The 25,630-nt window shown below is 41.0% G+C and overlaps 2 protein-coding genes across 2 annotated transcripts; one reads left to right on the top strand and one right to left on the bottom strand.

Moving 5' to 3' along the window:
- Positions 1-418: 418 nt before the first annotated feature.
- LOC307042863 (cytosolic phospholipase A2 zeta-like) lies at positions 419-25,000 on the top strand (the record flags this gene model as incomplete). Its single annotated transcript, XM_079687028.1, has 5 exons — positions 419-423; positions 526-664; positions 13,883-14,019; positions 24,067-24,289; positions 24,869-25,000. The coding sequence occupies 5 exons, from the start codon at positions 419-421 to the stop codon at positions 24,998-25,000; spliced, it is 636 nt and encodes a 211-aa protein (XP_079543154.1).
- On the bottom strand, positions 7,292-9,108 carry LOC307043050 (general transcription factor II-I repeat domain-containing protein 2-like). The gene is made up of 2 exons (XM_079687259.1): positions 7,463-9,108; positions 7,292-7,348 (listed from the first exon to the last, which is right to left on the bottom strand). The coding sequence occupies exon 1, from the start codon at positions 8,969-8,971 to the stop codon at positions 7,463-7,465; it is 1,509 nt and encodes a 502-aa protein (XP_079543385.1). The 5' UTR covers positions 8,972-9,108; the 3' UTR covers positions 7,292-7,348.
- Positions 25,001-25,630: the final 630 nt, after the last annotated feature.

The following is a 25,630-nucleotide window of genomic DNA, read 5'->3' on the forward strand; positions in this document are numbered from 1 at the left end:
ATGACACGTTTTTTTGTGAGACTGGGTTGGGCATTTAGCCTCCTTACTGTAATCCAGACACATTTGATAAAACATTTTTTATTGACGTGCACTCAATGATGATAAATGTGAATAGTCTTTTCTTTAGACCCAATCATAAGTCTTAACGGATAGGGGTAGTAAGTAGCAGGCCTGTCACATTTCTCAATAACAAACTGGAAAACTATTTGTTTATGAACCTGACATTCTGCACAGTTTTATTGTCATGTTGAAACAGGAAAGGGACACATCAAAACTTTTGAAAATCTTTAGAACAGTATTGTCTAAAATGTAAATGTTAGCAGTAAAATGTCCCTTATTGGAACTAAGGGGCCTCAACAAAACAATAAAAGCAGCCCCAGACCAAAGGTATATGAACAGATGACCTTGGCCAACATGGATGCAGTGAGTGCTCTGGGTGCAACACATTCTCAACCACAAGACCTCAGTGAAACAATACTTTAGCTTGATGTTTTGTTACACACACTTTACCTTGTAAATCCACAGCAGGGAGGAAACTTTTGCAGTTCGTCTGGACTTTGACATTCCATCTCAAGAGAAAGAGTTTCTGAAGAAGAGGAAAGATGTGGTGGCACAGGCTTTGCAGAACTTTTTAGGCCTTGGCTCTTTACCTCAACCTAACAAGGTACTGTAGAGTGCAACTCTCTCACATCGTTACTTATGCCTTTGTGTTGTCTCCTACCCAATGTCAATTTGCTTACAATTTTGCAAATTATTGAGTGAGAAATTATATTCAGCAGAAGTCCCCACGTTTGCAGTCAACCAAAGTAGTTTGTAAGCATCATCTTAACTAGTTGTAATGGACAAAAAAAACACACGACCACATTTCACTGAGTTTGGCCCGGAGAACTGACCGTTTATTTCTGCGCATGCTCATTAGCAACACCACGTTTCTTTCACACTCAGGCACGCTCTGATGATGTCATATACACATGAACGGAAACATGACTCAAATATGCTTAACACTCCCACTCAAAGACATGTTGATAACTCTCTACAGTGGTACACAGAATCCAATAAACAAAACAAAAAAAACTTCTCTAGCAGTGTTCAATTTGTACACCTGCAATTCACATTACTCTCCAAACAAATACCCTTTGAACTTTTCAAATGTAGCCTTTGTCAACGGCTTGGTTAGGACAAGAGCTACCATATCTGCAGTAGGAAAATATTTAATAGATATCTTCCCCTCAGGATGTGCAGATCATACAAAAGGATATTTGATGTCTACATGCTTGCTTCTCTGTCTGCATACAGGGTTTTTGGATTGAGCTATTGCTCCCTGGTTGTCCTCATATATCTTTACTGGTACATGTGGGCTATTAAGGTCTACCCCTTTTAATTACTGTACAAGTTACATGCTCTCTTGAGTAGTAGTCGCTAATGCCATGTACTCGTCTTCACAGGTCGATAGCCCCACTGTTGGCTGCTTCCTACTTTTCCAGGATATAACTGGACCATTTTCAGTTAAGCTGAAACAATATCCAGTTGTGCTCTCCTGTCATTTTGATCGGCTGCCCAATCAGCATCACTGTATCCCTCAAGCTTTAGGCTTTCCTCATTTTTCTTGTAATGTAACACTTGGTCCATAGTACCCTTTAGATACCTCAACAGTTGTTTTGCTGCAGCCCAACGCTGCTGTTTTGGTTCTGCTAAGTGTTGTGATAGTTTACTCACAATCCAGCTCAGATCAGGTCTAGTACATGTCATAATGTATATCAAGCTGCCTACTATCTCTCTGTATCCTGTTGAATCGATAACTTCCCCCTCATTGTCAAAATGTAACTTTTGCTCGCATGGAGTTGACCTTGGTTTGCACTCTGGCATGCCAAACCTCTCTAGCATCTTTGCTATGTGTCTCTTTTGGCTCATTTTGATTTCCCCCTCACTCTGTGTAAAATCGATACCTAGGAAGTGTTTAAGTTCACCCAAATCTTTCATTTTAAACTTCCTCTTCAACATCTCTTTGACATCACTGAGCGAGCCGTTGTTATTGGCCGCTATAAGTAGGTCATCTACCCGTATCAACAGAATAACTCTTTCGTTCTCAGACTCTTTGCTGTGGAGTGTTGATCGGCATCATTTTTGCACAAACCCATTCTCTGTAAGATGATCATGCAGTAATTTGTTCCAGTTTCACCCGGATTGCTTTAAACCAGCGTTTCTCAAAGTGTGGGGCGCGCCCAAATAATGTTCAAATAATTAGATTGCATATATTTTATTTTTAGTAAACACTGAAAACAGGTCCCACAGACCCAAACAGCACAAAACGGTTAAAGGTAAGCATATAATAATGTTAAAATGTGCTAAATATATACACTGCAATAAACAAAAAAAAAGAGGAGTAAAAGTTGCTCACGACTTGTTTTATTTATTACTTTGAATACCGGAAGCTGTGTGGTTCATAAAAACATTTTCTTACTCAATATCAAGCCACAATTATTGTTTATTTTTTTAATTCTATAATGTCAGACTTTTTTTGCCGTCCGTGAGGAAAATAAATGGGGCTCAGGATACTGAAATAAGTACTTTTAAAATATTTTTTACTTCTAATTTGTTATTCTTTTCTAAATAACACGCTGTTATTTACTCAACAATAACACACAATTATCCTTGTTGTAATTTATTTGTTTGATTCTATAATCTCTGGGTTTTTTGCCGTCCGCCAGGCACTGAATTTCAAAATAAACTATCAACAAAATTGCGTTGCCAGGCAACAGCTTCGGGTGAAAACAGTATTTCTGGTCTCAAAGTTTTCATAGTAAAACTGAAAGTATTCCCGTCACTGTCAACTAAAAACACCAGATTATCATTGTTAATTACACAACATTGATCGGTTTAAATTGTGTACAATGCTTTTGTGTTTTTCCCCTTCGATTCGGAGAAACAAATAGTTTTTTCGGAGTTGATGGCCGAAGACACTACACTACCCATAATCCTCAGCTATCGTTTGGGACTACAGTCCCTTTGTTTGACAAACCCCGTGATTAGTCTTCAAGCTCTGTGATTGGATGTTGGAGTGGCGGTGCGCCAAGGTTACGCAGAGCGTCAGACAGCTCTTTGAAATGGAATGAAACCACGGCAGACTGTCCAAAGTAGGACTCGAACGGGTCCAGCCCCCTCCCCCCCCAGAGCTACACATGCTGGCTAATTGTGTTTCGCAACATGTTCTATGGCATGTCTCTACTGGGAATTGTAGTTTTAAAAGACGTTTTCGTATTTCCCATAATTATAAGTTGCCAGTATTAAACTGTGTACATCCCTGGAGGTTTAGGAAACACATTGGTGTTATCAAATTTAAAACAATTAATAAATGGGTGAAAATTGCTTGTGTCCATAATGTGCAGCATTAATATATACCCACATGACACCTAAGGTCCGAAGAGCTTTATTTAACAGCTGGACTTATGTCTGTGACCCCTCCTGTTGTTAATTGATAAGCCTGAAACATGCACTTGTCAAGGTTCAGAGGCACATTTTGCAAATATGGCAGTAGTCATCGATCATCTTAAGATAAGATAACATAAGATGTACTTTGTTGATCCCAAGTAATACACAGCAGCAAAAAACATGCAATTTATTTTTACTTTGTATTTCTACTCCACTACAATTCAGAGGTTAAACTGGTATTTTTACACCACTACATTTATTTTAGTTACTTTGCAGATTCTGATTAATGATGTGAAATATAAACAACCCTTAAATCAGACTTTAGTTACACCTGAGTAAAATTCAGGGAAGGTGATTGTCAAGTGCCAACAATCAGGCGAGATATTTGATAGTTGGTGCTTGAGAAGACTAAACATGTATCTGCAGATAAAGTATATTCATTACTCGTTATTCTCTACTAATAGTTAATGAAAAACTGTAATTGCTATTTTGCACATCCCTTTCAAGGTTTCAAGATTTTCTAAGGTTTATTGACATATTGCAACTACGGTGTAATTATGCAATGAATGAAAAACTTGGGTCGCAGGTTCCGCAACAGTGCATTACAAGACATCTATCAATATTTCAATCAGGAGAGACGGTTTTGATGTAAGAATACATATTTATTGCCAAGAATACACAAATTAATGTAATGGTGTTTTGGTGATTAGGCCCCGTAGTGCAGGAGTATCATTCGGGAGGGGAAAACTCCGATCCGATGAAACCCCCCCCGGGGTCTAGACCCTGGTGGTGGTGAATGGATAGTTGGGTTCGGTCTGAAGGGGAGTGGCTTAGCTTGACCCTGGATTCGGAGGGACAGGAGGTGAAAAGGGGTGGAGGAGGGTTGCGTTGAAATGACAGCTGACAGAGAGGGGAGAGCAAATTTTAAAGGGGTTAGCAGAGCGCTATGATAGGCTTGTGAGAATAGAGCGAAGTGATTGGTTAAGCGGGGGAGTGACGCCCCCGATCACTTATTGAGAGGAGAGAGAGTAGTAACGTAGCATAGTAAATGAATGAGTAAAGAAAGTCTTCCTGGTTGAACTTGTGCTTTTTTTTACTACATTTATGCTTAACCTTGCCTGCAAATTACAATAAAAAAAGTTAATGCAGGATTTGATATGTTTTACAAGACATAAGGGCAGGAATTCAGAGGGAAAGAAGCGGTTTTGAGCTCAGCTACTAAAAACGTTCTCGGACTCCTTCTCTGCCCAATCCGCGATAGTAGTTTGTAGTTGGTTTGAGCGGTTGTGATTTAGTGAGCTGGTATTTTTTCGGTAATTTTACATTGCATTTCACCATTTTTAATCATGGTGAACTTGTGTTTGTGCAGGTTGCACACACTCCAGCCTGTCAGGAAATCGAGTCCACAGTTTCCCCTAACAGGAAAAGGACCGGAGCTAGCGTTCGTTCCTGGGTGCGTTTTGCGAGGTGCATCCACCTCCCTGCAGCACATACTCTCCACAGCTGAAGCCTATCAAACAAAACGTTTATCAGGAAACCGTATTACATCTCTCTCCCCCCTTCACTCCTCTCTCTCCCCTCCGGTACACAGCACCAAGACGTAGTGTGGAGTTGCATTAGGTAACGCGAGATACGGCTGATACTTGCGCATTAGTTTCTGTTATGGATCAGTATCAACAGTCCTGCCAGTAACGTTACTATATTATCAATACCACATTAGTTATAGCCTGACATATGATAGCTAACTTTACAATGTTGTGATGTGACTGATGTTAGCTAACATTAACTGTAGCTAACGCCGGTCACTCACCAAGACAGTTGCCCTGTTCTCCACTGGTTCTCCTCACACCACAGCTCCATTTCTCGCCGATGGTTGTTATTTCTTCTAATCCTTGGCTGCTCCTGGTCTCTTGGACGCCTAGCAGGCTCATAATTATAATCATATGCATTCGAATATATATTTTCAACCTCTTCTTTGTCAAAACTAGCATTGTGATCCATGTTTATTCATACGTTAGACCGGCCGCTCTCCCCCATGTTACGTGACACGCGTGGAGAGGCTTTAGTTTTGCGGAAGTTTTTTTTTTTTTTTTTAAATCTAGTGTATTCATCATTTTCCTACACATTTATTCACTGGTGTCTCTAACCTGCATGTTGCTCTTTAAACTGTCTTATTCTCCACATTTCTTATACTATCTACATACATTAGAGTATAATTAATATGTATAATATCAGTTAAAATCTGTGCTTCAACATAGTTAACATTGCAGGAAAGCAATATATTAGACGTTAAGTACTTTGTCAGGTTAAATATTTATTTGTAGATTCCCCCAAAGCTTTTTTCTTATTTAAAAGACGACCTTAACATAAAGTATTCTTTAATGTTTAAATAAAGGTTAATTCGTTTTTCTGTTTTGCACATCCTCCTATCAATATCTTTGGACGTCCTGCACTAAACTGTTTTATTGTAGAGATCACTTACAGTATCTTCTTGACTTTTTTATATTCTATATTTCTATCATTGACCTTCTACTTTCCCCCTATTTTGTATGTACTCTTAATATTGTTTTCATCAAATATAACATATTCAACAAAAACATTCAAAAATGAGCTTCAACCACTAGTTGGTTGCTGATATATTTATGATCCACTTCACATATTAAGTTTCAGCGGCAGTTATTCTAGTTTGTCTAGAAGTCTTCTAATCAGGTTTCTATAAATAAGGGAACTACGGCAGATGGGTAAAATTGAATGCAGCCGAACCGTGTATTACACTGCCGTTATCTCTTTCGAAGAGAAAGCAAGTACACTCGGAATAAAGTATTATTTTCTTTTTTTAAATGTTTTTGGATTCCATATCGCATTAACACCATATCCCAACATGCATTGCGGCTAAAACACTGGTGACTTTATTTGGAAATTGGAGGGCAAAAAAAAGTCCACCATTATAGAATTTAAAATAAAAACAATAATCGTGGCTTGATATTGAGTAAGAAAATGTTTTTATGAATCACACAGCTTCCGGTCTTCCAAGACCCGACCGGACAAAAGACGTGGTGCAGGCACGAAACATACTACCAATAGAAATACATTGCTTTTAAAATCGTTCTGTGTGACATAAAAAAAGGGGAAAATCGTGTTGGTGAACACGAATCAATGGATTAAATGTTTTGACTATACCACGAAATGCTGTGAGACTGGGTTGGCATGGAGGTAAGCTGTCTTCACATCCATTTGGTGTAGGATAAGATCATCCTGTATAGCCACCTGCATCAATATACGTACAGAAGTCATATTTGCTGTCGGTGAAAAGGTTTCCTTATAATCAATTCCATCTACTTGACCATAGCCTTTAGCTACATATCTGGCTTTAAAAGTCTCAGATCCATCTGGGCTTTCTTTTACTGCTTAAAACTAATGAATAAAACACGATACATTGAAAGTGTGCCAGAAGTCAAGTCAGATCATGTCATGAGATATTCACACATGGCAGTATCCAACACACTCTCACTCCATAAATGTCCAGGAGCGATGCTTGGTCAGGGTCCCCGAGGCATGCAGTTGTGACGCTCCTAGGCTCCTTCAGCTTCTTAAAGGGACGCAAATAGCTTTCAACTGATTGCAATATATTCCCATCTGCGGCAGGACTTGACGCTCATGAAAGCACGGCATTCGTTTGTGTCGGCTGCCCTTAAAGGCAATGTGAGCGTCCATTCCCATTGGATAACGGAGAATTGTACACCCGGAAGTAAGTATTCCCCTTACTGTCGATTGATTTGACAGTGATATCTGTACTCATCGACTAAAAAACACCAGATTATCCTTGTTAATTACACAACATTGATTGGTTTAAATCAGGGGTCTCAGACTCAATTTACCTGGGGGCCGCTGGACGTAGAGTCTGGGCAAGTCTGGGCCGCTTCAAATATTCCGCAAAACATTTATTAAAAAATACAACATTAACAGTTATTCAACATCTTCTTAACATGAACTGTTCTTCACAACATAACTATGTACAGTTGCTCTTTCTTACCTACTCCTTGCTGGTAGAGACCTGGCAGCGCTTCCTCTCACACAGCTGAGCCACATTTGGTTTGAGGGAGGAAGCAGTTGAAACCCTCAGTATGGCTTGAAGATGTGCATCAGTAAGTCTGGACCTGTACTTTGACTTTTTGAAGTTCATAGTGGAGAAGAGCTGTTCACACATATATGTGCTCCCAAAAAGGCACATGGTCCGCTTGAACATCCTGGAAATCTCAGGGAAGGAGGGGGGCAATTCTCTCATGAACTGTCCAAGCTTGTCTGCTTTCCCATTCACTTCCCTGAACTTGGCTTTGAGCTCAGAATTGCACTGCAGGTTGATGAGCTCCATTTGAAGCACACCAGGGGCATTTTCCACATCAAAGGAGAAGGGGTCTGCAAACATTTGGAAAGTGGCTCTGTGTGTCTTGAAGTCTGCAAACCGCTGATCGAATTCCTCCTGTAGCTTCACAATGGCATCAATATACTTCTCACCACTGAATGCTGTGTCCCTGTCCATGAGAGCCTTGCATGCTGGGAAATGGCAGAGGTTTTTCTGAGGGAGCTGGGCTTTCCATAACATCAGTTTTGTAGAGAATGCTCTGACATTGTCATATGCTGCACTAACAAGCTGGCCCTGGCCCTGCAACTTCTTATTCAGAGCATTCAGCTCCTGCGTGATGTCAACAAGAAAAGCTAAGTCCATGAGCCATTTGGGATCACTCAGCTCGGGAACAGCCATCCCACCCTTCTCCAGCATGAATACTTTCAGATCTGTTCTCAACTCAAAAAACCTCTTCAGGACGTTTCCCCTGCTGAGCCAACGTACCTCTGTGAAGTAGAGCACATCCTCATATTCTGACTCAATTTCCTCCAAAAAAGCACGGAACTGGCGGTGCTTTAAGCCCCTGGATCTGATATGGTTGATGCATTTCACAACGACAGACATCACATTGTCAAACTTCAAGCATTTGCTGCAAAGGGCCTTCTGATGGATAATGCAGTGCAGAGCAATAGCCTCCTCCACACCCTCCTCCTCCAGTTTTCTTTGAACAAGTGCCACCAGCCCGTTTTTTCTCCCTGTCATTGATGGCGCTCCGTCCGTCGTAATTCCAACAAACCTCTTCCATGGCAGACCGATATCCGCAATGGCATCACACAGTTGCTGAAATATCTCCTGAGCGGTGGTCTGGCCATGCATTGGTTTCACTGTAAGCAACTCCTCTGTCACTTCAAAATTGTCATCAACACCACGGACATACATTGCGAGCTGAGCGGTGTCAGTGATGTCTGTGCTCTCATCAAGAGCCACAGAGTATGCACGGAAAAGTTTGGCTTTGTCGCACAGCTGTTCATATATGTCACTTGATAAGTCAGAAATGCGCTCTGCCACTGTGTTAGCTGACAGGCTGATGTTGTTGAACTGACCCTTCTTTTCCGGACAGACTATACTTGCAGCCTGCAACATGCATTTTTGTACAAACTCGCCTTCCGTAAACGGCTTTCCCGCTCTAGCAATCATCTCACTCACCACATAGCTAGCTTCGACTGCTAAATCAGCCTCATTGCTTCCTTTCTTGAAGAGATTTTGTTGCTTCCATAGAATTTTTTTTTAGCTCTGACTTTTTTCTCTCTCTCATCTCCCAGGTATTTTGCATACTCTGCCTGTTTAGTTGAGTAGTGACGTTTGACGTTATACTCCTTGTATACAGCGATTTTCTCTGTGCATATAAGGCACGTTGCGTTTCCCCTGTACTAAAAAAAAACATATTCAGTCTCCCACTTCTCCTGAAATGTTCTGTGGTCATCATCGATTTTTCTTTTCCCTGAAAGTTTTGATGAAGACATGGCGATATATTTTGCTTCCACTCTGTGTCACTTGTGGATCACTCTGTCTGGATTGATTCTGCTGCGCGCATTTGATTGACGTGTGGCGGAGTTCCCTCAGAGAGGGGAGGGGCGAGGGAACTCCGCGCAGCAGTTCCCTGCCAGCAGCAGCAGCAGCAGCGGGAAAAATACAATTGAAATATAAAGCGCAAACGTAAACGCGCGGGCCAGATTAACACTATTACATGATATCAACAAAGGGGCCATGAGAAACTGTCTCGCGGGACACATCTGGCCCGCGGGCCTGGAGTCTGAGACACCTGGTTTAAATTGTGTGCAATGCTTTTGTATTTTTCCCCTTCGATTCAGAGAAACAAATATTTTTTTGGAGTAAAGGATTGCAGAAGAAACTACACTACCCAGAATCCCCAGCTATCGTTTAGGACTACACCATGTGCTCTGTTTGACAAACCCCGTGATTAGTTCTCAAGCTCTGTGATTGGATGTTGGAGTGGCAGTGCGCGAAGTTTACATGCGTCAAACAGCACTTTGAAATGGAATGAAACCCATCGACGGCACACTACCCAAAACAGGAATCGAACGTGTCCTACCCCCCCCTCCCCCCCTTATGTCACAGTAAATACAAAAAGAAAAATAGTAAAAAGTTAAATAGTGCAATAAGAGTCTATATACAAGTGATTGGAATATGATATATTAGACAAATCATTTCTAAGTAGCAGCCAGAGGAATGTTATGGATGTTGTTTCAAAGTTCAGGTGTTTAATAGTCTTCTGGCCTGTGGGATGAAGCTGTCCCTGAGTCTAGTGGTTTTAGTCCGGATGCTGCGGTACCGCCTGCCAGACGGCAGCAGACAGAACAGTTTGTGGCTGGGGTGATGGGGGTCTTTTATAATCCTGAGGGCTTTCTTTAAGATTAACCTGGTATTTTTTCACTACATTTATTGTAGTTACTTTACAGATTTGGATTAATGATGTGAAATATAAACAACCCTTAAATCAGACTTTAGTTACACCTGAGTAAAATTCAGTGAAGGTGATTGTCAAGTGCCAACAATCAGGCAAAATATTTGGTAGTGGGTGCTTGAGAAGACAAAAAATGTATCTGCAGATCCCTATAAAGCATATTCATTACTCGTTATTCTCTAATTGTTCATCAAAAACTGTATATAATGGCTATTTTGCACATCCCTTTCAAGATTTCAAGATTTTCAAAGGTTTATTGAAATATCATGTACACAACTAACTGTAGTTATGCAATGATGACAAACTTGGGTCATAGGTTCCTCAACAAGACATCTATCAATATGTGTGTACCTCCAACATTAAACTGTTTTTGAGGCCTTTAGGACGCTTCAAAAGTTGTATAATTTTAAAATTGCAACATTCTGGAGTCAATGGGTTAAAATATTACAACGTGCTCGCGAGCGCCACCTAACAAAATCCCATTTCGGAATACATTTACAAAGTCGCATCGTAACTCCGAATGACCTGAAATTTTGCACACATATCCGGGTGGACCTGCTCTACAAATAATCCTATTGGAACCCTAAGCTCCGCCTACATACATACATTTAAATTAGTATAATAAACAGTAACATTTTTACTTAAATTTCAATTTTTTGTTTTTCAACACCAAACTTTGTATACAGTATCGGTGGAGGGTCAGACACATTACCGTAGTAAATGTGCATGTTCAGACGATAAATATTGCAAACCATTAATCAAAACTTACTCGCAAAAGGCGGGGCTTAGAAATAAATGCTCATAACTCATCAACAATGTATCCAAACATCACAGATTTTGTTGAATAGGTTTAATCTGTCTTGGGGAATAGGCACACCAAAGCATTTTCATTTTGGACTATAGGGGGTGCCAAAAACAACACCAATGTATAACTCAAGAACTGATGGACGAATATTTAAAAAAAGATGTAAACATACTCTGGGGGTGACTCCAAACTGAGATTTAAAGTGTCGCAACAAATGCAGAATGTGGGCATGGCCTATACATTTTTTTTAATTGCGATAGCATAAAATGAGTTTCGGACGCAAAACTTGAGACACACGTCACAGCCTTTTTGACAATATACAAAAAGAAAACTGCTCACTAGCGCCCCTATTGTGTGGTAGTCACTTATAGTTTCTCAGAAGTTCACGAATGTTGGCAAAGACATTCCTCATGGAGTTGCGGACATATTTGTAAATAGCTTCCATTAGCCCCGTCCCCCAGAAAGTTGGCCATTTTGAAAAATGTGCGTTTTTCATGCATTTTAAGCACATTCTTGCAAACTCCTCCTAGGCAAATGATCCGAAAAATTCCAATGCAGGACAGGTTCAGCCTCTTGCCAATGTCATGAAAAATTGCGGAGTGCATTTTTGATATCTCAATTGGGGAGGTCGTAACCGAACAGCAAATACACCATTTTTTACGATTTATATTACTCTAAACTACTCGCATATAGTTTTTCCGATATTCACGAAACACTGTATACACATTGCTAATATGATTGCACACATATTTTAAATTGCTTTTCATTAGCCCCGCCCCCCAGAAAGTCGGCCATTTAGAAAAATATGCGTTTTTCATGCATTTTAAGGACATTTTTGTCAACTCCTCCTAGGGGAATGATCGTAAAAAATTCCAATCCAACACAAGTTCAGCCCATATCCAATGTGATGCTAAATTGGAAAGGAATAATTGATCGCTCAAACGATGAGCTCGTAAGCTAACGGAGAATGTTCAATTGTTGACGGTTTACATGCCACAAATGACTCCAAATTATTCCAAACTACTCGCATATAGTTTTAGTGTACCCTCGGTTATAGCTCCTCCAGAGAGACTCCTCTCTCCTCTACTTCAGTGTATCCTCGGTTACGGCTCCTCCAGACAGCCTCCTTGATAATCGATCCTCGACGACCCTTTAGAGAAATTTGTTTTCCTTCGAGACGGTGCGCCAACATCCATTTCCGGGTCGCTGCCGGAGGACATGGGAGTCTGGGACGCGAAAATTATAGAAATGAGAAACGGCTCATTTCCCAGGACTCGCGCGCGTCTGCTTGACGCCGGGGCGACCGGCTGCACGGACGCTCATCACTGCGCGCACATGTGCGACCGCAGTTTTAATTATTATTATTATTATTATTATTCTAGATACCATTTACAGTATCTTCTTGATATTTTCTATTCTATATTTATATCATTGACCTTCTACTTTCCTCCAATTTTGTATATACTCTTAAACTCTTAAATGTTTTCATAAAATATAACACATTCAAAAGTGCTTTACAAAAATGAAATACATTAAGAAAAATGCATTTTAAATAGTCATTAAAAAGCAACACAATCCACCTGCCTTGCATTACTCTAAACATGTAATAACGTGCTTTAACCAGTAGGTGGTTTGGGTTAAAAAGCTGTCAAGTTTACAGTTTTAACAAAATAAAATATACTGCTGTTTCTGGTTTAGTTTACGACGGATATATTTAGTTATTGTTTTGATATTTGTAACACAAAAGCAATGGAAAAAACCCACAGCAACACAGAAAAGAGGGTCTTAACATGACCCAGCGGTCTAGTAGTTAATACAAAACAATAATATAAAAACAAAATATTACTACTAACTTTATTGTGAAATTAAAACTGAACGGTAAAAGAATAGTTTCCGGTCTATTTGGAGCCCGATCTCTGTAGATAAATAAAAAATAAAGAACTACGACAGAGGTGTAATATTTAATGCAGCCGAAACATCTATTACAATGCATTCATGTGATGACTTTCAAAGAGTAAAGCAAGCACTGCTGAATAAAGTATGATTTTATCTTTTACGCAACTTTTTTTTTCATATGGAATGCAGTTGGAGGTCAACCAATCACAGAGCTTGAGAACTAATCACGGGGTTTGTCAAACAGAGCACATGGTGTAGTCCTAAACGATAGCTGGGGATTATGGGTAGTGCAGTGTCTTCTGCCATCCTTTACTCCGAAAAAATATTTGTTTCTCCGAATCGAATGGGAAAAATACAAAAGCATTGCACACAATTTAAACCAATCAATGTTGTGTAATTAACAAAGATAATCTGGTGTTTTTTAGTCGATGAGTAGTGCAGATATCACTGTCAAATCAATCGACAGTAAGGGGAATACTTACTTCCGGGTGTACAATTCTCCGTTATCCAATGGGAATGGACGCTCACATTGCCTTTAAGGGCAGCCGACACAAACGAATGCCGTGCTTCCATGAGCGTAAAATCCCGCCGCAGATGGGAATACATTGCAATCAGTTGAAAGCTATTTGCGTCCCTTTAAGAAGCTGAAGGAGCCTAGGAGCGTCACAACTGCACGCCTCGGGGACCCTGAACAAGCGTCGCTCCTGGACGTTTATGGAGTGAGAGTGTGTTGCAGTATCATATGGATGTAATTAAGTACAGTAAATAATGTTACACAAAGGATATAATGTAATGACTTTAATTATATTAGCTACCTAATATGAGCATGTTGATATTGCCATTTTGAGCATGTTAGCATGTTGAAGTTTGCATGTGGTTTAAAGCACCAAATACAGCCTCGATCTTTTTATTCTCTGTTCAGGTACCAACCATAGCAGTGGTGGCTTCCGGAGGTGGGTCCAGAGCAATGACGGGCATGCTGGGTAGTCTGAAAGGTCTGAAAGATACAGGAGTCCTGGATGCTGTCAGTTACATCACTGGTGTTTCTGGATCCACATGGTGAGTGAACAAGTGTAGTTTTACATTCAGGTGAAAATATGCTAATATAAATCTTCTCATTTACAAAGACAGGCAAATAAAGGCAATGTCCTACATTTTGGGATGTGCCAAACAGAAAATATATAATTGAATACCAGGAAACAGGGCAGTGGGGCTGTGAGTTAAAAGCATCAACTAGTTATTTACGGGATTTAACCAATGCTTAGAAAGGAAGAAGACTTCAACAGAGGCCCACAAAGACTTCATTTTGTCATTTAATTGGTACGTTGGTGCATTTTCTTTATTTCTATAACATGTTTTAAATGCATCAAGAGAGACAGGTAGGCCTTCTATTCAGGAGAAAATGGGAACTCCAACATATTAGGCTTATTGGACTATCACTGTGACTGAGATGTTGAGAACGTATGGAATATTTTAAATGCCTAAAATGCAACAATTATCCAACTTTAAACAGTTTGTGAGTTGATAATAGTATGCCAATATTGTGCAGTGGCAATTAGCAACTGGAGTGGTTTACTGCTTGTTCATCAGGGTTTAGTGATGCTAATGACAGCGGACGCTTTAAAGTACAAATGTACTGTCTTACCGACACACAAATAATATCCCTTGATGCATATATCCCCATACATGTTTTTTCCTGTTAAACCCGAGAGACCCCAGTAACGGGGGCCTCCTGCAACATCTTGCAGGAAACAGTGTCTGAGGGCATGTTCATTTAATAAACTATGAATGTTTTATATCCATGTAACGGAAAGAAACTCATCTAACTGATCATTTTAATTTTTTTTCTCCAAAAAAACCCCCACAATGCTAACGCTGAGCCTCTGGATTAGCAATGAGCGAAAAATGCTAACAGATGACAGCACCAAAATTCACTCACAAAACCTTATTATCTTTGCTGCAAATCTCAACCCATCGTTTCACATCGTGAGGGGACACAGAATCGAGGGGTGCAGACATTATCACTCAATTATACGAACTCCCGGAGATAATAACAAGAACACACATCAAAACATATAGAGCTAGTTAGCTAAAAACTGCAAAATGGCTAACCTGTGTGGTAGTCTGGTCAAAAGTGGTCTTCAATGGCATTAAAACGATAAAAACGATGCTAAAGTTAATCCATAGGTTAATCCAATGTGTCTGTGTCCCTTTGAAATGATTTCTGATAATCCATGAGCAATAAACCTGCTTTTCGGTTTTGAGATGTCAAACCTAGAGACAGCTTCACTCTGGAGCAAAACTGCGTGTGCGAAGCCCCCACCTTTTTGTTTTACCATGTGTGTGTGTGTGGGGAGATTCTATTGGCTCTAACGGTCAGAAAGAGATGTCAATCACCAAAATCGACCAATGGGTTCCAGAGAAATGGTAAAACCCCCATTTCCACCCAAATCACCTCAGAGGTGGAGTTTTATTTGCTCAACCTCTCTAAAAAGATCAAATTTCACTTGTTTTGCATCAATCTTGATACAGGGTACTTATTATTTTTTGTCTACCTTACCATCATCCAAGGGTAGTTTTCACTAAAAAATTATATTTGGACGGACACTATAATTTACAGTTTTTTTACTATGTTCAATCTGAATTTTCTTTAAAATAAAAAACATCTATATTGATTCTGACTTTTCTACATCCAACTCACAGGTTTATAATTACTTTGAGAAAAAAGATTATTAATTTAACCCTTTTAGAAGGGAAGATATGGTCATTTGTTCTGGGAATGTCATTTTCGAGCCTGAGACCTGAAAAACAGGCTTAGGGCTTAACAGGTTAGGTGACAATGTTTGTCAACGTAGCTCCATACATAAAGTGAAGTTTACTCGTATTACATGGATGATGTTAACATAGCCAACAAAGACAGTCTGTAACACAATTTGAAAGTAAATAACTATATAAAATGTAGAATATTTTTCGAATGTTTAATGGAAGTGTGGTCATAAGATATATAAAACTTTGTGTCACGGAACATTTATCAGACAGACGTATGACATTAATATTCCCCATAAATACTGTGAATGAGTATATCCTAGTTGCTTTGGCAATAATAGCAAACAGGTTGTTAATATATGGCATGTTATAGGGTAAGTTGTGAATAATATGTCATACAAACGCCAGGTTAGTGTTGCCCAACATTTGTATATATTTATAAATATATGTGTGTGGTCGCGTTTTAGCCACTTAGCAATGTTGGTGCTACTGCTTCAACAACACCTTTCCACTCTGGCCATGAACTGTTTTTGGTGGTTATATAAGCAATAGCTCACGACAGGCCTACCACAGCCTGTCGTGAGCTATTGCTTTTATAAAACGGTTACCAAGTGTGGCAATATGAAAGAAAAATACACACTCTAATTTAAATATTTTTTATTAGTAAATAATGATGTTCAAAATAAAATAGTCCCTCCGTTGCCTTCTGCACAAAACATAGTGCAAGGTGGTTGCTATGCAACAACACTAACAGCGAGCGAACATATTAGACAGAGAGCGTTGATCCATTATTTGGCTGTTTATTTACATTAATGTGTATGTTGCTGTTTATTGTGCATACAGTGAAAAACTGTCCAGCATCAGTAGCATGGCTTACGTGGTCACTTGTATAGGTTGAGGTTGTTCTATTGCTTGGCGTGGAGAGAATATTGCTCCACTTTCTCCGGTCCCCGAGAATGGGTTTCCAGTAGCTCTGGAGAGAGCTTTCGCACCTGTGGTCACTAACGGTCATAATTTCTCTGCTTTGTTTCAAGAGCCGCATCAGAAAGCTTTTGAATGGTGGTACTTTTCCAGTTGGTCTACCTGCTCTTCACGTAGCTCTGCATGTCATAGTTTAGGTGCTTTTGTTTCTGGAGATAGGCACGGCTCAATCCACTCCTCCATACTATAGTAAGACCCCCCCGGAGGTCGAAGTTAATCTTAAATGTTTCCATTTTATGCTTTGTAAGTTTGTTTCGTAACGGAAGAAATTTAAATATATTTATTACATGGCTTAGTTGAATACTCGATTCTGATTGGTCAATTCAGAACATGTGACACGTTGTTAATACCGAACAGACAGACCGCTGTCAAGGACTTATTGACCGCTGTTAAGGACGCTCACATCTACACAGACAAGTCCGTTTGATTTAACTTAATACAGTTTTGCCGAAAAGCAAACTGCATGCAGTTTGCTTTTCTAACTGACAAGACAAGAGCGACAAGAAATCAGCGGAGAAGTAACGGGCAGAAATCCTCCTTTTTACGCAGCGGTCCAGACATAGACATCAAACGGCGACACATATTCAGTTGCCAGTTACTTTGGCATTAGGGCAGGGATATCTAGATACTTTCCAAGGTTTGACATAATGAATTGTGCTACTTTTAAAGCAAGCAGCAATGTTTTCAAATCTGTTATCAAAAAGCTCCTCAAAAACGCTATCGAAGCAGTTCCTGCCGTTGCTACGTTAGTTCAGACAGTAACAACGGACTCTTTTTCTTAGCGGATGCATGTCAATTGAAATCAATACAACTATTTTTTAAATCAATAAAATCATTTTCTAAATCCATAAAAGCATTTCAATTAATAGTGGGAGTCATAACGTTACTTTGTTGAGGATGTGGCCATTCGCGTCGGGCTCCTGATCAGCCTGTCGGTGTTCTTTTCCCCATAATGACCGCGTCGCAGCACATTATCCCTTACTTCTCAAACTGACAAGTCAAATCAAGCAATCTGATTGGTCGATAGCGTTTTTGCGGACCTCTTTGATTACAGATTTGAAAACATCGTTGCTTGCTTTAAAAGTAGCACAATTAAATATGTTAAACCTTCGAAAGTATCTAGATATCCCTGCCCTAATGCCAAAGGAACTGCACACTGAATATGTTTTGGCGTTTGATGTCTATGTCTGGACCGCTGCGTAAAAAGGAGGGCTTCTGCCCCGTTACTTCTCCGCTGCTTTCTTGTTCCAGTATGAAAAGCAAACTGCAGGCAGTTTGCTTTTCAGCCCAACGGTATACTGTTTTTCTCAGACGCGGAGGGATACTGACTTGTTTTGAAAAGTAACTTACAATTCTACCCGTGGTATAAGCTCAGTATATCACGGCTAAGAACCAATCAGATTGCTTGATTTGACTTGTCCGTTTTATAAATGGTTATATACAGGAGCGGACTGGGGGGGGAAAGTGGCCCGGGAATTAATTGACAGACAGGCCCACTTAATGCGCGGCATGTATCGGCCAGCCGGCGACGCAAGTATGTTACTTAACAAAAAACCCTATGCATTTTATGAGATTTTGGACAATTATTCATATAGTAATCACATTACCTGAGCCCTTGGGTTGCCTAGAGAAAAATAGTTACAGCATATATTTAATGATTTTAATGTTAACAGATCATTGATGCAATAACATTTTGACCCAATTTGCCTGACTTGACACATGGAATAAAACATGGGCGTAGGAAGCATCCTCAATGTGGGAGAGACAATTTAACAGGGGGTGTGGGCAGGTGGTGGACCTCACTCCAGGGGCAAGCTCCCCCGGGAAGATTTTTTTTAAATGTTGAAGTTAAATGCATCAATCTGGTGCAGTGAGAGCAAAATTAGGGACTAAATCTATGGCAGTCAGTAGGCGCTTGGACTGTGAGCCGTTGGGTCGCCGGTTCAAGTCCCCGACCAGACCTACTTTTGGAGTGTGGACTTCTACTTGGAGAGGTCCCAGTTCACCTCCTGCCCTGCCGTGGTGCCCTTGAGCTAGGCACCGGACATCCCCCTTCCTCCCTCACTCCCATTGCTCCCCGGGCGCTGTACAATAGCTGCCCACTGCTCTTAGTTCAATCAGGAGAGACGTGATGTATGAAATACATGTTTATTATCGGGTCACATTATATAAATGAAACATAATGATGACAGTTTATAACAAGTGAATGAAATGGTGTTTGGCGATTAGGCCCAGGTTTGGTAGGATGTCATTCGGAAAGGGAAGAACCGTTTCCGATGAACCCCCCCGGGTCTAGAAACTGGTGGTGGTGATAAGTGGTTAGGTCCGGTTGGAAGGGAGAAGGTTGAGCTTGGCCCTGAGTTGGAAGCAGGAGGCGAAGGGGTGGAGGAGGGTTGCGCGTTGACACCTGGAAGACAGCTGATGGAAAAGGGGAGAGCATATATAGAGGGATTAACAGATGCGATAATTAGGCTTGTGAATGGAGGGAAGTGATAGGCTAGCTTGAGGAGTGGCGCTCCCTATCATTTAGTGAAGGGAGCAAGTATTGCCATGACGTGCAATACGAAGTGATAGGTCTTCCTGCCTGAACTTGCGCTGAGCTTCATTTCAATCAGGAGAGATGTGATGTATGAAATACATGTTTATTATCGGGTCACATTATATAAATGAAACATAATGATGACAGTTTATAACAAGTGAATGAAATGGTGTTTGGCGATTAGGCCCAGGTTTGGTAGGATGTCATTCGGGAAGGGAAGAACCGTTTCCGATGAACCCCCAAAAGAAGTGAAGTACTAAACGTGATGAAATCTTACCTTGTGGGATGCAGTGGAAATCTATAGATGAAATGAGAGGTTAATACATGTGGGGATTTAGACATACTGATGCCTCCTAGGCATCCTCCCTGGACGTACAGGGCATCCTGGACATACAGGGCATCCTGGACTTACAGGGCTTCCCGGACGTACGGGGCATCCCGGACGTACAGGGCATCCCGGACGTACGGGGCATCCTGGACGTACAGGGCATCCCGGACGTACGGGGCAACCTGACTTCGCAGGGACACATTTTATACGGACCCGAAGGTTACAACCTGGACGTACAGGGTTAGACATGCAAGGATAAACATGAGCCGCGGGGCGAATATACGTGCTGACATGCTAAGAACCACCACCAGTTATATGCATACGTACCAATTTTAAGATTGGAGAGACCTTTGGATAGCCAGCACGGCACTGAAGTTCGGACAAATGTAGGATGAGAAGCGGTTGTTGTAGGGAAGAGGAATAATTACCTTGATTGCGGCAGGTTTGCTGCACCTATCCTGAACGAGCCCTGAAATGCTCTTAAGACACCACCACCAGTTATATGCATGTTTACCATAGGTAAGCTGGAGAGATCTTGGATAGCCGGCACGAGCCGATGCCCGACGGAGATGTAGACAATGTAATGCGGCTGTTAGCTTGAGTACAATGATGCATGAATATCATACCCTCCTTAACATAAGCCATGTGAGCATGAAACCAATATATGAGTGCAATATGAGCAGCATGAAATAATATTTGCTTAGGTAAATACTGAGACATGACCCATGATATAGGCAGGGCTCAACGCTAACTTTTAAAAGTGGTTGCCAGGCTGGCAACCAGGCATCCGCTTTTGGTTGCCAAAACTGAAAATACAGTTGCCCTTTTTTAGATACCTTATATTTTAAATAATGAAGATGCTATACAGTTATACATCAACTTAAAAATGAACATGTGACACAAGAATGTTCAAATGCTTTACAATAAGTAATTAACGCACTTATTTGAACCCAAGTGGTAGTAAACTTGTCCACCCTCAATTGCTGGTATACAATAGGGGTTTCACCAACTAATCGACTAGTCGACTACCTTTCCCACTAGTCGGCGCTGTTGGCCCTAGTCAACTAGTCGTGAAAAAAAATGGAGGTAAACGAGGTGCTGCAAAATGCTCCAAAACACGTCCGACATTCTTATGTATGGCAGTACTTCAACGAAGATGTAACCAACTCCACAGTGAAGTGTCAGTTGTGTACAGCTGTACTGAAGTACAATACAAATGCATCTGCTATGCGCAACCATCTGAAGATGAAAACACCCGCTTCCGACAGCTAGCACTAGCAGTAATGCTAGCACCCGTGAGCAACGGACCGGCGTCAGCACTGAACAGAGGCAAAAGGAACAGCAAGAAAACACGGGTCAACAGTGATGCGGATGATGAGCTACGGGATTACTGCCAGCGGACGCCGCATATCCCTACAATGGATAATCCACTGGAGTGGTGGGCAGAAAACGTGCACCGCTTCCCCCGCTTTCGAGGAGCTACCTGGCTATTCCAGCCACAAGCACCCCGAGTGAGAGGGTTTTTTCCCTGGCACGCAACACTGTCACCCGAAAGCGGTCAAGCCTCCTTCCCTCACATGTCGATGCGTTGGTGTTCAAACCCAACCAAAAATATGGAAAGGTGAACGTTATGGTGGAGGACAGCGAAGTGTTGCAAACTGGATTTACGTGGCATTTATGTAAACAAGAGTTTTTTGGTGAGTCCAGTTACTGTTTGTTATTTACTCAGCCATGTAACACAAATTAAAATGCAGTGTTTAATGTTACTGTATGAGTATAAAATACAGTTGTACACCTCTCTTTGTGTGTCTTTCTTATGACGTAACGACTAGTCGACCAGTCGACTGCTATTTTGAAAAACCTGTCGACTAGTAAATATTGGTAGTTGTGAAACCCCCAGTATACGATATACCAGTAGTGCTGCTGTTGTCCTGTTCTTCATAGATCCCTCACAAATGAATTGAGCAAGTCACTAGTTTCTTGATCATCCGTTGTCTCCCTTTCAAATGTGGGTTTTCTTGACCTTTGTGCTGACCCCCACCATAGACCCATTGGCCCTTCAGCATTGAAGTCTTGGATTGGCCAGACTAATACATTTCTAATGTAAAATAAATGAAAACCATTCACAGTTAAACATTTGATATTAATTATTGATGCTGTAAATTAACTTTAATATGTCTAACTATATTTAAAATGTGTTACCTTTTTATAGAAGTGATTATAATTTAATGCAACCATTTTTCTATGGTAAAGTTTCGTTTTGCACTTTTATTTTGGTAGTAATAAGATCGGGACTCTTATTTTGAAGGAACTTTTACCGGAAGTGAATGGAAAACATTCCTTTTTGTTTTCGTTCGGGTTTTACCTTACGCTTCATCAGTTGAATCACTTTGAACATTCATTTGAGAAGTTGAGGTGTTGGCTGAACTTTTACCACACAGTCAAACAACTTATTTTTGCTTCGCCATTTTGTTGTAAAACGAACACACGGCGCACCGCGCACGCGAGTAAACTTGCATCGCTTTCTGGCTCCGTAATCACGCCAATGAACGTGCAATTTAAGTATCAGGTTCCGACTGGTCACAACAATTAAATATCACTCTTAAAACAAATATGAACATTTATCTATTTTGGGGTACACGTTTTGCTGTCCTTATTTCTTATGTTAAAAACTGGTTGCCACTGATGGCAACCAAAGTCCAAGAAGTGGTTGACATTTTTCTGAATGGTTGCCAATGGCAACCTGGCAACCGTTACTGTCGAGCCCTGATATAGGACTAGCTTAATTATCAGTTTAATTACGCCACGGTGAGACGTGGATGCTGATGTGCTGGTTGGGTGATTAGACTGTCTTCTATCATCTTACATGAACTTCTTTCTCCCTGAAAGAAACCCCCCAAAAAAAAACCCCACGGATGCTGCGTTGAAGCTTGAAACTGCGGTACTTACTAAGCATGTGACGGGTAGTAGTTACCCGAACTGCATAACTCCATGCTGTAACGCGTTACACCCGAAGCTGCCTGAAACTCACCTTAACCCTGAACTAAAAGCAACAATGCATAAACAAACTTCTCTCTTTTTCTCTCTCCTTATTCTTCTTCTCTTTCCTCCTCTCTTTTCTCTTTCTTCCGTTCTTTTCTTTTTCTCTCTCCTTTTTTCTTCGTTCTTTTCTTTTGCTTTTCTCTTCCTTGTTCTTCTTCTTTGCTCTTCTTCTTCTCTCTGTTTTCTTTTCTTCCTCTCTTTTTCCTCTTCTCTTGCCTGTTTTAGCGGTGAGGCACAGGGAAAGGAGGCAAGCCTGCTGTGCACTGAACCTGCTAGCCGTCTATGACGCACTTAGTGTCCAGTACTGGCTACTGAGCCGGGAGGAGAAGTAGCTTCGATGGGATGTAGCTTAAGCCCTGCCTGCCTGCAAGAGGGGTTGTAGTTGAAGCCAGAAATGGATGAAGCTTCGCGAGCGATGAGGGCCCGTTCCGCGTGAAGCCGGAAGCGCCGCATTAGAGCGGCCCTGATGCCAGTGATGATCTCTCTCGACTGAAGGCGTGCGTCAATTGTTTGCCTGAAGTAGCCCCTTTCCATTAAGCCGGAGGAACTTCTGTGGAGCCCGATGTCCTTGTCTTTTCCTTCCGCGTCCGGGTTTGCAGGGTGGCCGGCTAGAACCGCTAGCCAACTGGGGAACGCCGCCTGTAGCCTAATCCGCAAGACTGCGGAGCTGATGAATATATACCTGGAGCTGGGACGAAGCCCTGCTGCTGCTTGCGCGTTGACACCTGGAAGACAGCTGATGGAAAAGGGGAGAGCATATATAGAGGGATTAACAGGTGCGATAATTAGGCTTGTGAATGGAGGGAAGTGATAGGCTAGCTTGAGGAGTGGCGCTCTCTATCATTTAGTGAAGGGAGCGAGTATTGCCATGACGTGCAATACGAAGTGATAGGTCTTCCTGCCTGAACTTGCGCTGAGCTTCATTACTAGACTCCTGGTACTAGGATGGGTTAAAAGCAGAGAACACATTTCACTTTGCTGTGTGCTCTGCATGTGTGACCATTAAAGAGGGTTTCATCCCTCCCAATTCTTCTTCTTCAACACCCATATAAAACAGAACTGTAAACAGATTTCAACATTCAACATTTCTTTCAACATTTATTTGAACAGCAAGTGGAGGGAAAAGTGACTGCACCCAAAACAATAAACCTGCTAGCTAACTAGCCTAAACTCAGTAACAGAATTTGGGCAACACGTTCTTCTCCAAAGCCAGACGTCAGATGTCACTTCCCCCTTTTCTATCCTAGGGGCCACACCCCACTGGGCTGGGCTGGGCTGAGCCGGAACACTTACAAATGTGGGCTGGTAGGATTTAGGCAATAAAAAAAAAAAGGAAACTCCCGGTATTCCAAATGGCCAGTTCGCCCCTGGTTATATAGTTTGCCTGGTTATATGAATTGCTTTTAAATGATTGAAACCCTTTAAACACTATTATCTCCCATGTGAGCAGGGCCATGTCTACTCTGTATCAGGAAGATAACTGGTCACACGAGGACATAGACAGTATCATCTCAGCATCGAAAGAACAGCTGACCAAGAATGTCCTGAGTGCATTCTCTCCTGAGAAACTGCAGTATTACAGCGAGGAAACCGCTAAGAAAGAGCAAGAGGGTCACCCCGTTTCACTCGTTGACAATGTGGGCCTGCTGTTTGAGCATCTTGTCTTTGGGAAGGTGAGAAGCTGAACTTATCTTGTAATTACCTTAAGTTATATATTAATTTTAAAGCTTAAAACTTAGATTACATTTTGCACCCTAATTTTCAAATGTGTTAAGTAATGTAATACCTTTAACAGCCGTGTCTGTCACACTTGTATTGCTTTTTGTGTGTGTGTGTGTGTGTGTGTGTGTGTGTGTGTGTGTGTGTGTGTGTGTGTGTGTGTGTGTGTGTGTGTGTGTGTGTGTGTGTGTGTGTGTGTGTGTGTGTGTGTGTGTGTGTGTGTGTGGCAAATCATTCTTCTACCTTCTAAAGACTCTTACTGTAGTATGAACTACCACTGGGGAAGTTTTGAGTTTGTTGCCAGGTGTTATCTGTCTAGCTTGATGTGGAAAACCACAATAGCAATATTGCAAAATACAGCCGTTAAACTTTACAGGTGTGTAGTTGAGATCAAATTGAAATATAGAGGAGACCTGAAAAAGGGCATTGGAATTAAGTGGAGTATGGGACCACTTGTATACTTGTGGCCCGGTCTGGGAGATTGATTCCAACGTGAGATGGTATCTAGTAATGACATGTGATTGGAATTGCAGAAAATCGACAGTACCCTGTCAGAGCAGCAGAGAGCAGTGAATGAAGGCCAGAACCCTTTACCCATATACACCGCGGTCAACATCAAGGATGGAATAAGGGCTTGTGAACATGCAGCTGGTATATTTCCGTGATATTTTCCATTAGTATTTGAATAACTGTAACAGCTAAAAACAACTGACCATGGCTGATGACAGACACATACACACCCCTCATTGAACAGTATAAACACAAAATGAGAATTTTGAAGAGATTATTGATTTTGTCTGCTACTAATATACCACATCTTGTTCACAGAGTGGTGTGAGTTCACTCCCTACGAGGTAGGCATCTCGAAGTATGGGGCGTTTGTCCGAAGTGAGGATTTCGGGAGTCAATTCTTCCTGGGTCGTATCATCAAAAAAATCCCAGAAGTCCGCATTCCTTATCTAATAGGTAGACCACTGTTCCTGTTGCAATGCACACACAGTAAAAACTGAAATGTTGACTTCAATTACATTTATTATGTCAAAAAAGTTCATTTGACCATATTAGGTTAGATCAAAGCAATAATATTACGTTCAAATAAAAATATTATTATTATTCAATTGACCTAATATGGTTACGTGAAATTTGTTGCCATAATACACTTAATTAAAGTAAACGTTTCAGTTTTTTCTGTGCAGTACTACAATACCAATTTGTTACTTGTTTTAAAGGTGACCTATCATGCAAAATGCACTTTTGTACGTCTTCTATCCATGAATATGTGTCCCCGGTGTTCC

Source organism: Notothenia rossii, assembly GCF_949606895.1.
Source record: "Notothenia rossii genome assembly, chromosome: 6".
NCBI classification, from domain to species: domain Eukaryota; kingdom Metazoa; phylum Chordata; class Actinopteri; order Perciformes; family Nototheniidae; genus Notothenia; species Notothenia rossii.